The sequence below is a fragment of the Panicum virgatum genome, chromosome 7K (assembly GCF_016808335.1).
Source record: "Panicum virgatum strain AP13 chromosome 7K, P.virgatum_v5, whole genome shotgun sequence".
Classification (NCBI taxonomy): Eukaryota; Viridiplantae; Streptophyta; class Magnoliopsida; order Poales; family Poaceae; genus Panicum; species Panicum virgatum.
This window is the reverse complement of record NC_053142.1, coordinates 24839370-24851536: the sequence shown is the minus strand read 5'-3', so window position 1 is coordinate 24851536 and position 12167 is coordinate 24839370. Positions and strand designations below refer to the sequence as shown.

General features: G+C 40.1%; 1 protein-coding gene across 4 annotated transcripts; it reads left to right on the top strand.

Annotated features, from left to right (window-relative positions):
- The first annotated feature begins 300 nt into the window (after positions 1–300).
- Positions 301–9269, top strand: LOC120640603 (metal transporter Nramp4-like). 4 transcript variants are annotated; one of them, XM_039916491.1, is made up of 13 exons: positions 301–736; positions 1524–1602; positions 2007–2042; positions 2151–2229; positions 3542–3646; positions 4640–4749; positions 5244–5425; positions 5506–5575; positions 5935–6108; positions 7266–7370; positions 8189–8314; positions 8401–8496; positions 8781–9269. In XM_039916491.1, exons 2-13 carry the CDS (start codon positions 1552–1554, stop codon positions 9069–9071), a joined length of 1425 nt encoding a protein of 474 aa, XP_039772425.1. In that variant the 5' UTR covers positions 301–736; positions 1524–1551; the 3' UTR covers positions 9072–9269. The 4 variants fall into 4 exon arrangements, with proteins under 4 accessions (XP_039772425.1, XP_039772422.1, XP_039772423.1 ...); XM_039916488.1 differs by having other exon boundaries at positions 2002–2042; XM_039916489.1 differs by lacking the exon at positions 3542–3646 and having other exon boundaries at positions 2002–2042.
- Positions 9270–12167: the final 2898 nt, after the last annotated feature.

The window sequence follows — 12167 nt, the reverse complement described above, 5'->3', positions numbered from 1 at the left end:
CTTAACTAGATTAAAAATGAATTTTTTAGTCGGCTCGGTGTGCTGCAGACCAAACACTGATTTTGTAGTGTGTGAGAGACAAATTTAACTTTAAGAATGTGCGAGAAGAAAAATCACATTTTCGCGGTGTCCTACGGTCTAAAAACCCATTAATTAAAGTACAAGAGCCCGGGCCGGCCGGGTTAGGTGAGCTTCGGACGCCACCACCTGCACGGCGACGACGACCTGCTTCCCTCCCTATCTCGATGCTTGCGTCGCAGCGACCGGATCGACGTGATGGTTTAATTAATATATATAACGGATTTTATTATATATATGTTATATATATTATATATGTATATGTCTTAGCTCTCGGATGCAAATAAAGGGAACGGAGAGTTGACCTGCGCAGGCGCTAGCTCCCAGTTGCAGACGCACAAAAAGTCGCAGGCTGCCTCGCGTTCCCATGGTCGTCGTCGCCGCGCACCACTCGGGCTCGCCGTCGCCGCCGCCGCCTCCCGACGCCGCCGCAGCGGCGGCGATGGAGGAGGCCGGGAGGAAGGTGGTGGAGAGGGAGGAGCAGCAGCGCGGGACGAGGGGGAGCGGGAGGGTCGCGGCCGTCGTCGCCGCCGCCCCCGGAGGAGGTGGCGAGATCGAGATAGAGATGGAGGCCGCCGCGGCGGGTGGCGCCGCCGGGGCCTCGTCGTCGGGGCAGCGACACGATGATGATGCGGAACAAGGCGGCCTCCTCCCGCAGGTTTGCTCTCTTGCTCTGTCACCCTTCCTTGCTCGTCTCTCGTTTTACAGTGGCAAAGCAGTAGGCTTCTTGATTAGTTTCAGGCTCTGGAATCAGCCATGTCTGTCGTCGTCGCTGCTAGCTTCGACCTGGATCATATCGAGCATTGTTCCAGTGTAGTTAGGACTTAGCATACGTGATGAATCATTTCTTTGGCAGGCTAGTATAGAATAGAAAGTTGACCAGTTCCGGGGAATTCTTACTGAGTGGTTACTGGCTTACTGCACACTTATTTCTCACACTAATAATTAAGAATGATAAGACTGACTTTTGCGTAGTCATCATACGGGAGAGTTCTGAATGAGCTGGGACAGAATTCATGCTTGGTAGTCCAATTGGCGGCATGGCCAAAATTGGACCGGCTATTTTATGACATGTGGGCCCGGGGCTGTTTGGGTGGTAGTTTGGGAACCTTTTAGTTCCAACCAGGGTTTGAAATTTCGGCGAAATTTCGCCGAATTTCGGCGAAATTTTTCGTTTCCGCTCGGTACCGGGAAAAAATATTTCGGTATTTTCGAAAAATTTCGTTTTGAAAATTCAAAATTCAAAAAAATTCATCCGAAATTCGCCGAAATTCACCGAAATTTCGGAACGGAATTCCGTTTCCGCCAATCACCGGGATTTCACCGGAAAACGAAATGGTTAACCCTGGTTCCAACATATAGTAGTACTGCAATCGTGTTATGGAGACATCTGCTGCCTTTTTCTTATCCCTACTAAATATGTTTTTTTTTATTCCCGCATGCAGAGGCCAACATGGAAGAGATTTGTAGCGCATGCTGGACCTGGTTTTCTTATATCCTTGGCTTACCTTGACCCTACCAACGGTAATATGTCTTGTATATTGGAAATGTGAGCATACACGTGACACTAGGATGAAATGAGTTTCTGTTACATTTCCTGAAATGCACTAAATTTTGCTAGGTGATATATATATATGTATATATACATACATATATATAAGAATAATTTTTTGTTATTAATTTTCATTTTTTTAATTTGACCATACCTCGTAAATCATATAAGAATGTGAACTAATTAATAAGCTAGAACGTCTTTGCATACCCAACATGTATTCCTTCTACGTTTCCTACAAAAGCTAGGCAAAGGTCCTCGCGATCTAAAAGGAATGTCAACTAATAAGCTAGTACATCTAAAAGTAATAGGCTTATTCCTTCTGTTTTTTGGTATTTATTATGCATGGTATTGTTGTATGATTGGAACAGTGCAGACTGATTTGCAGGCTGGATCAAGTCATAAATACGAGGTAGGCTCCCAACTGTTCTACAGCTTGCCAATTTTATTTTTCATATAGAATAGTTTATACCATCTCAATCTACAAGAATGAGAACTAATTAAACATGTAATTTTTCAGCTGTTATGGGTTCTCTTCTTTGGCTTCATTTTCGTATTGATCATACAATCATTGGCTGCAAAGCTGGGCATCATTACAGGTGAAACTATTCTTACTATCAACTTGGTTTTGCAAATGTAATGCTGCTACTAAAAAAATGGTTTGTGAGAGCCCCCCCTTTTTTTGTAGGGGCGGCCAAAAATGCAACCCTGTAGCTTGCACAAATACAAAATTGTTATTGTAGCTTTTGAGCCGCTCCTTGAAAATGCATTTTCAGGGCGGATGATGGGGCGAGCCGCCCCAACCTAAATTATTTTAAATGAGAATTGAGAATATCTTTTCACCACAAATTCTACTTGTTGAATCAACTAAGTCCTAAACTAAATGATCTTAAAGCCTATTACAAATTCAACTTTATGAGGAATGGTTCTTTATTGAACATTATTGCTTCATTGTTGCAAATGAAAATGCATCTCCTAGGTTCATGGTTGTAGAGATGATGTATACCGAACGTTCAAGAAATCTCTCCGTTGATTGTTCCTAATTCTTGTGAATCCAAAACCATATTGCCTCACCTTTGTTCTTTTGTTTTTTATAAAGCAAGTATTTGTTCTTTGGTTGAAATTATTCTTTCACGTCTCCCTTTTAAAATAGTGTGCCCTCCAATGCTCCATTCAGGCTACATACCCGGTTTCATGGATATAGACCATGAAAGTGATCCACACCCCCTGTACTACTAAACCAAATGGTTCGTGAAAGCTCCGTATTAGTTAGTTCCTACTTTTATGTGAATCAAAGTATTTTGATCATTTCAACATAGATAAAGAAAGGACAAATTCCAAATTACTCTCTCAAAGTCAAGTATGGTCAAAGTCAGGATAACTTCCCAAACTATCTTTTTTTTTTAAAAAAAATTTACCCCCACAATTATGTAAATTAGACCACCGACTAATTAATAAGATTTGTCTTTTTGTTTCTTGATGCACAAGTGGAGTTTAAGCTAAAATTTTGTAGGGTAATGGCGGGCATCATTATTTAAGTTGAAAGATATCCTTACAAGATATCCTAGCCCATCAAAATAACTATGAAAAATTTATTATCTATTTTTTTGACATATGTTATGATGTCTACTCTCACCTTGCAAATTTTGAACTTAAAACTCCACTTATGTACGGAGAAACAAAAGAAAAGACAAATCTTTGTTAAGGGTAAGTGGGACCAACTGATATAGTTGTGGGGATAAATTAAACCAAAAAAATAGTTTAAGGGGTTATGTGGAGTATGGACATACTTGAAGGGAGTAATTTATACTTTTTCCTAAAAGAAATAACCTTCTTCTCATGAACTCTAACATGCACAACCTTTTTATTGGTAAGCAAATGACATCTTGGTTTCATTGTAACAAACAATAGGAATGCATCTTGCTGAGTTGTGTATGCATGAATACCCAAAGCATGTGAAGTATGGACTCTGGTTGCTCATCGAGGTTGGTGTGATTGCTGCCACTGTACCAGGAGGTATTGAGTTTGTTCTTGTTCATTTAGTGTCTCCTGATGTTGGTTTCTTTGAATGTATGAGAAATATTTAAGAGAAATTAGTTTCTTTCTAGAAGGCAATTAGATGTTTTGACCTCTTAAAAATATTTATTCCTAAAGTTAATGTGGAAAGTGGTCTTCACTTTTGGGGCATTAATTTCTATCTATTATGATAGAACAGGGTGAAGTCTAAGTATTCTACACTTTGTATAAGTAGTTGAGCGAGGGTCAGTTCTAAAAATACTGGTTCGAATTTTTAAGGTAGATAAACTGATGAAATGAATCCTCAAACATGCATTTCCATATTTATATTGTAATGATGGTGCTCAAGTGTGAATTTTTGGTGTCTGGGGTGCATATATATGCAGGTACACATCACAAGTGTCTATATAGAATTAACTTGGGTACTTTCAGGTCATGTATTTCAAGAGACACAAACATTACAAGGTGATTGTGCACACCTTAAACATTTTATAAAGAGAAGAACATTGTGAAACATTATAGCAATCATAGACAATAATTGAAGTGTAGCATTGGTTAAAAACCTCGAAGCCAACAAGTAACGACCCTAGCTCTAAAATCTGCTTATATCCTATCTCCTCACAAAGAACATGCCCGCATATACATAACACATCCCTTACACTTTTGTCATATTTTCATGCAAAGGGGTTAATTAGGGGGCAGTATATTATAAACTAGTTGTCATCCACATTATAAGGTGATACTAAACCACCACATCAGAACCACATTTGGATCACATGGGCCAACAATGCCAATATTAATAGGCTACAAATGGGTTGGAGTGTTACCATGGGCTACTAACAGGGTGATAGAGGTAGCATGTAACTATGTCATTTGAGTACAAGCAAGATCATTTGTAACAATTTTTTTATTTTCAAATAATATTGTAACAGAAAATGTATTTTTTGCTATAATGTGCCCACTAATTGCAACATCGTTTTGTTCTTTGTATAGTGTTAGGAACTGCTTTGGCATACAACAAATTGCTCCACATCCCTTTTTGGGGTGGTGTTCTAATATGTGGAGCAAGCACTCTCCTGATTCTGACTTTACAGTGTTATGGGGTAAGATTCTCATCCTCACCACAAAATATACAAGTAGTTAATGTACTCTGCCACCATTGAAATAACAGTGTAAAATGGATCATGTATATTTTCATTGAAATAGCCCATAGGATCTATTTAGAAGATAATACAAATATTTGTTTATTAATCTCCCATTTCATTTCTAGAGAATAAAATAGTAAAAAAATATTATTTTTCTATTAAGGGATCAAATGATGTAGATATGAGATATGGGAAAAGAACAATGTACAAAAAATTTCATGCCTAAATTGTAATATATATGGTATTTCAGACTGGCTAGAGTTTTAGCTAAGCTTGTTGTGTTGTTTTGCTCCTTATTTCTATTTGTTTGTTTTTTATCCTTGTTATATTTAATATAATCATTCTATTATTTTATTATTTCCTAGAAAATAGGAACATATATGACACAAAAGAAAATATAGTTCTATTTTTATAGCATTACTGATATATGGACCATCTTTTTATTCTTGAAGGTTAGGAAAATGGAGATGATAGGTATTATTTTTATTTTCACCATGGCCTCTTGCTTGTTTGTTGATTTGAGCAATGCCAATCCTCCTATGGGTGAGGTAATTCAGCACCTATTCATACCAAGATTGCGGGGGGCTTATGCTACATCAGATGCAATTGCAGTATTTTGTTCTCTTATTGTACCGTGAGTATATATAATTTTGAACTAAGCTTTTTTCATGAAATATTAAATATGCATATCACTAATATTTGATATAATGCTAGACACAATCTCTTCTTACATTCTTCATTGGTGCTATCAAGAAAACTACCATCTTCTCCTAACGAAGTCAAAGTAAGTGATTAATATTCATGATAATTCACTTTCAACAATTATAGCACTGCAACATAACTTTGAATCTAATGTCCTGCTATACGTTCACAACAAATTCATGCGCGATTCTGAAGTTGTGTCTTTGTAGCAAGAATCATAAACAGGAAAATCATGCAATATTTAGTTATATAAAGGTTTTACATGGCACATTAAATTTTGTATAGTTCAAATCACACGGTTGTGTTTACAATTAAATATCACTTATTGTGTCTCTTTTGTAAAAAAATGATATACAACTTGGACCATTGTTTTATTCAGGACAAATTTGTGTTTTTTTGTACATTGATATACGGCTACAATTTGACCCTTGTTTTGTCCAGGAAACATCTACATTCTTCTTGATTGAGAATGCATTTGCTTTGTTCCTTGTGCTACTTGTAAATGTAGCCATTGTGTCAATTACGGGGACTATATGTGCTAATAATCAATCGGTTGACGACATCATTAGCACATGTAGTGGTCTTACATTGAATTCCACATCTGTATTACTCAAGGTTAGTACCGACCACAACACTGTGCAGCATCGTTGTAAACTATAACCATATAGAAGAATATTAATTACTTAGTGTTGGTATGTGTTATATTAATAATGTTATGAATAGCACTTGTATTCATTATGTGGGGGCAAGATCCAAATATATGCATGTACATGTAATTAATTATGCACAACCCCCCTTAAATAATGGGAAAAACACAAAAGGTCACATATACATCCAACAAATAATACTACCCTGTTCTCAAATATATGACGCTTATGATAGGATAGCTTAGTTGAATTTTGAACTAATTATCTTATCCTATACATCATATATTTAAGAAGGGAAAAGTCCAAATTACTCCCCTCAACTATAGCCAAAGTCTGGATAACCCCCTAAACTATCATTTGGTCAATTTTACTCCTCAAACTATGCCTTTTGGTTCAAATCAACCCCTAATACAATTTGTCTTTCTTATTTCTCCATGCATAGGTGGAGCTTTAAGTTGAAATTTTACAAGATGATAGTACACGTCATAAACATGTTAGAAAAAATACAACATGATTTTTTATCATTATTTTGATTGGTTAGGGTAATTGATAATAAATTAATCATTGGAGTTCAAAATTATATGAAAAATAACAATGAAAAAATTCTAACATTTTTTTAAAATATTCATTGTGATATCCACTACTATCCTACAAAATTTTAAATTAAAATTTAACTTGTGTATAAAGAAATAAAAAAGACAAATTGTATTATGGGGTGAAATGAACTAAATGGCATAGTTTAGGGGGTAAACTGAACCAAGTTATAGTTTAGGGGCTATAGTTGAGAGGGGTAATTTAGACTTTTTTCCTTTAAGAATGAAGGGTGTATAGCAGTCAAGCTCAAACAACTAGGTTTATCTTAGAGCTTATTGTTAGAACTTTTCATTACAACCTAATGGCCCCAGCCAAAGACCGAAATGAAGAAAGTTCCGTATTCTTTATTATTATTATTTTCTCCCTTATTAGTCATCTATGGTCCTTCTATCCCCCGAACAAATTCAACATGTTGACCTAAACTTATGAGGAACATAATACTCAATTTTAGCATAAAGAAAAATATATAATCCCATCTGATTCCTCATTCCTTTTTATTCTTTTCACACATGATGAAATGCTTATGTGCAGAATGTGCTTGGAAAATCAAGTTCGAAAATATATGGATTGGCATTGTTAGCATCAGGTCAAAGTTGTGCAGTGGCTACCAGCTACTCTGGACAATACATTATGCAGGTAATTTACAAAGAAATGCTATAAATGATGTCAAATTTTTTTGCGCATATCAAGATACAAGATACGTCATATTTCTCCACTTTGTATTTCATAATATATGTGTGGAAGAGAACTGATAAATAAAACTGCTACTACAGCTATGGGGTTAGGTTGAAACCTTGTTGGGTTGTGCACAACACTATGTCACCATTGAAGTTAGGCTATAGCACATGCATGGCATGCACATTGTCTTATACAATCAACTTTATTAAGATAATTATTTTACTTAAACTAATAGCCAATAGAATCAACATATTTAAATTTAATAAAAATTTATTCATAATTTAGTTCTGTTTCCAATCCATAAAATGTAATTTTTGTACTAAAAATCTAGCATGCGTTTTAGTCAAAATTGAAACAGTTGTCAAGGCTATTTAGGTTTCACTGCTACAAGTGTGCGTTGCTGGGGAGGGGGTGCGTTTGTATAATATGTTTCTAGGTAGCTATAAAACAATGTCTATATAAGCGTGATTCTGAAAATGCATTTCCAGCAAGGAGTCGAATTGGAATACTACATGTATTTTTTTTTTGTCAAATACGCAAGAGAGCTGCGTATCATTGCATTAACAGAGAAGGGGAAAAAAATCTCTCCTTCGTATACCCATCTTACATGTGCTACATGACGGGCTTTAATTTGCAACCCCCCCCCCCACCCCCACAAAAAAAAAGAAAAAAAAAGGATGATGTCTCAAAGAACGTTTTATTAGCTGTGTCTGTTGTTTTGTTGAACTTTGCTCTCAATCTTTATTAAAAGCTTTTGCAATCTTGATGTGGTACAGGGTTTCTCTGGGATGAGAAAATGCATCAGTTATATCATTGGACCATGTTTCACCATCATACCTAGTTTGATAATTTGTAGCATCAGCGGTGTCCCTCATGTTCGACAACTTATCAATATATCCGCAGTAACTTCTTTGACAACCACCTTGTCATCATACAGAATAAGTATTAGTAGTAAAGAATTCTGATAGGTTTTCTTCATATCTTGCAGATCATACTAGCTTTTGTGTTGCCATTTGCCCTGGTTCCTCTCCTCAAATTCAGTAGCTGTTGTGCAATGATTGGGCCATACAAGAACACAACTGGTGTAAGCTATCTAATGCAATGGATTACTATCTGATTTCTCCATGAGATTCTTAATAACATCAATGTTGTTTCACTAGAGATAGGAACATTAATAAGTGGAAAGTTTTACATTGATATTTAGAGAAAAGCAAGATAATTTTTTTGATGCATTCACGAATTGTGAATTATTTCCTGCTTGAAGATTGCATAGATGAACTCTAACCCTATTAATAAACATCTTTACATTGATCTTTATATCTTTTTGTTACATATTATACTTACATTAGTTTCTATCTTCACTTTTAGATTGTCCGAGTCACATGGATCCTCTCCACGGTAATTATGGGGATTAATATTTATTCCTTTAGCACAAGCTTTATCAGTTGGCTTGTGCATAGTGAACTCCCAAGGATATTGAGCGCAATAATCAGCACCCTTGTCTTCCCTTTCATGGCGGCATATATAGCAGCTCTAATATATTTGGTTTTCAAAAAAGTTAATGTTTCTGTCCCATTGCCTACCACATCAGTTTCCAGCGAGACTGAAGTAGAAGTACGGAGGCAAGATGACAAAGTTGATGATATCCTTGTACGTTGATATGTTTACAAGATAGCATACAGATCTAATTCTTTCATGAACAAAATTCAGTTTTGTTCATACATCATACTCAAGGAAGACATCAAGCCATGAAAGATGTATATAGCTGTATATATAACTTGCTGATAGTTGTAGATTTGTTATCGAGTAAATTGCACTCCAGATCCCTGAACTTATTCTGCAATTTTACATAGGTCCCTAAACTCCCAAATTGTCCATTTGGGCCCCTAAACCGTGTTCACTAGTCCATCCGAGGTCCCAAACACACCACACGAGCTTCCAATGTTGACATGGCATGCTACGTGTTGCCACACGGGCAAACATTTATAAAGTTTCCCCTGCATTGTCTTTATCATCATCTATTTGGTCCTTTCTCTCACTCTCTCACGCTAATCCTCTCTCCCACGCCCTTGCTGTGGCGGAGCTCATGGCCCTCACCCGCGCGGCCGCAGGGGAGCTTGGTGGCCCCACCTATACGATGGCAGAATTCGCGGCTCCCGAATGTAGGCACCACCTCTCTCTCTCTCTCTCTCTCTCTCTCTCTCCAACCATGCCACCCTCTCCGCCCCCCACCAATCTCTATCTCTCGCCGACCTATGTGGCGGGGGACGATCAGCGGGTTCGTGTCGGTCCTTGTGGCAGTGATGGGCGCGCTTGGCATCCTCCATGTCGATGTGCTTGTTGACGACGGCTGTCATGTCGGAGACGGTCTTGGGGTTGGACTTGAACATTTTCCTCCATAGTTCGATGCTTGGAAGTACTGCACGAAGGTCCCATTTGGTTTTGGGACCCGAACAAGATGCCTAGAAGTACTAGACAAAGGCGGTGCAGAGATCCTGCCAGCTGTTGATGGAGCTAGCAGGGACTGCCTCAGCCAATTCAGCGCCAGCGGACTCATCATGGGGAAGTAGGCTGCCATGATGCCATAATTGCCGTTGGCTGCGCGTACGGTGACGGAGTAGGTGCGCAGCCATGTCTTGGGGTCGAACTCACCATCGAACTTCTCGATGCCAACCAGTTTGAAGGTTGCATGCCATTGGATGACACACAACCTGATGGAGAAGGCAAAGAAGCCATCGAGGTCATTGTCGAGGTTGTCGTCGATGTCGAGGTGGGCCGTAGTTTCCTCGACGGTTACGGTTGCGGTTGGCACCATGGGCGTTGTACTCCTCATCGTATGGCACCGACAACGCTCCTTCTCCACTCTGTCGTGCTTGTGGTGGTGGTTGTTGACATAGGGGCGCAGATCTTGTCGGTCGAGACGAGCACGGAGGTCGGGCTGATCGACCTCCTCGTCATGGGGATGAGAGTGAGCTGAATGGTGGGTACTCGACTGCGCTCCGTAACCCGAGTTCTCCTTTCTCAGACGTTGAGTCTGAGCTGCTGCAAGATGAAGGCGAGCATGTGCTTTTTGGAGTTCAGGGGTGTTAGGGAGTGTCTCAAATACCTAGAACACATCGGCCATGTTGGCGGATGGGGTGGTGAAGACATCATGGCCGTTGTACTCTAACAAGAACTCATTTTCGAGGTTCCTCAGCCTCGCTGGTGAGCGCAGAGGTCCAACCCTGGGGTTGCGCTGGTCGGCGTTCTCAAGGTCCTCTCCTTGCTAAAGGGCCGCCTCATTGTCGCGCCAAGTGGCGCGGTTGGCGTTGCAGTTGTGGCGCAGGTTGTGGTGATCCTCTTCTTCTCCTTCGAAGGACTCAGAGTCGGAGGAAACGATGGAGATCTGGTGCCAATCAGTCGAGCTGATGCGGTTGGGTGGGAGAGTGAACAACGCCGTCTGGAACTCAGGATTCGGCCCTAGGACAGAGTCAGATCTGAGCTGATCCTAGTTGGATCAGACTAGATTTGGGAAAGGATGACTCCTACGGGGCACCTGGAGCAAATCCGAGTAGGCCGCCGAGTCATTGCGGAGACCGAATGACATGCGGCCCGGGTCATCTGGATGACGCAGGGCATTTTCGCCTAGTTGGATGCACTCGGCGATGGAGCAGCAGACACGATCGATTTGAGAGAATAGATCATCGGGAGATACGGCGGCGTGACGGGTCGCCCTCGGGCGGCTGGAAGCCGCGTCTGCGATCTCGAGTTCGAAAACTCAACGGGTGATGGAGCTCGGGGCGGTCATATCGGAACTGACCCTGGATGAAGAGCTGATCTCGGTGGTCGATGTCACAGAACAGTCCAAATAATACTGATCAAGTGCAATAATTAACAATTTAAGCTTAAACCACAGCTTCTGCACTCAACCAGTACACCCAGACTGCCTACTGTAACTAGGATCAATTACACGGGAACTCTCGACAAAAGACGAGCATATGTGATTACAAGCAAACGTAGAGTTCAAGTTAATTTACAAACAGAGTTTAACACAAGCTTCAGAAATAATTTACAACAAAGTTTTACAATCCAGAGTTTACAATCCAAATCTTAGAGTTCAACACAGCGGAAGTAAAACAGAGACCCAAAATACAATACGATAACTTCCATCGACGACAAAAGACGAGCTTCACATCTTGCCCACTGATGTGAGGCCAATCTGCCCGTACTTCATGGAGAAGACGGAACCCACTCGACAGTCCAACCCGGAGGAAGAGGCTGACCAACCCAAGACACACAGATCTCCTCGAAGTCTTCCGGAATACAGCCTGCTCAGAAGGGGGTACAACCAAACCCTGACTAGAATCTTACTTTCAATATTTTAGCTCCAATTGAGTTGATAGCTATAAACTACGTTCGTCTATTTCTCTAGAGTATACATGGTTGATCATATTAATCTTTAGTAACATGCAACTCAACATTTCCACTCCAGTCTCATTCCACTTCTTTACTACGATGCGATGAAGTGACCAAGGTTCTCATAACCGCAAGTCACGGCGAATCGATCCGATTTAACCTTGCAAGGTGGACCTAACTCACACGCCATGTGCGACCCCTGCGAGTCACACCGAGCAACTGTTCCCATGATTACCCCGAAGCCTGAGTCAAGCCCGCAAACACCCGAATGATGAGCCCCGCACGTGCGAACACCCGGTGAACCCGTGGACGACTTCACCATCCGTCAACCCTTGCCCAGCACCACGGGTCGAGAATCAG

Excerpts from the sequence above, each read along its gene's own strand:
- LOC120640603 (XM_039916488.1), top strand. The coding sequence starts at position 446 with ATGGTCGTCGTCGCCGCGCACCACTCGGGCTCGCCGTCGCCGCCGCCG. Across the intron at positions 2,043-2,150 it reads GATCAAGTCATAAATACGAG|CTGTTATGGGTTCTCTTCTT; the intron begins GTAGGCTCCCAA and ends GTAATTTTTCAG. Across the intron at positions 8,315-8,400 it reads AACTTATCAATATATCCGCA|ATCATACTAGCTTTTGTGTT; the intron begins GTAACTTCTTTG and ends CATATCTTGCAG.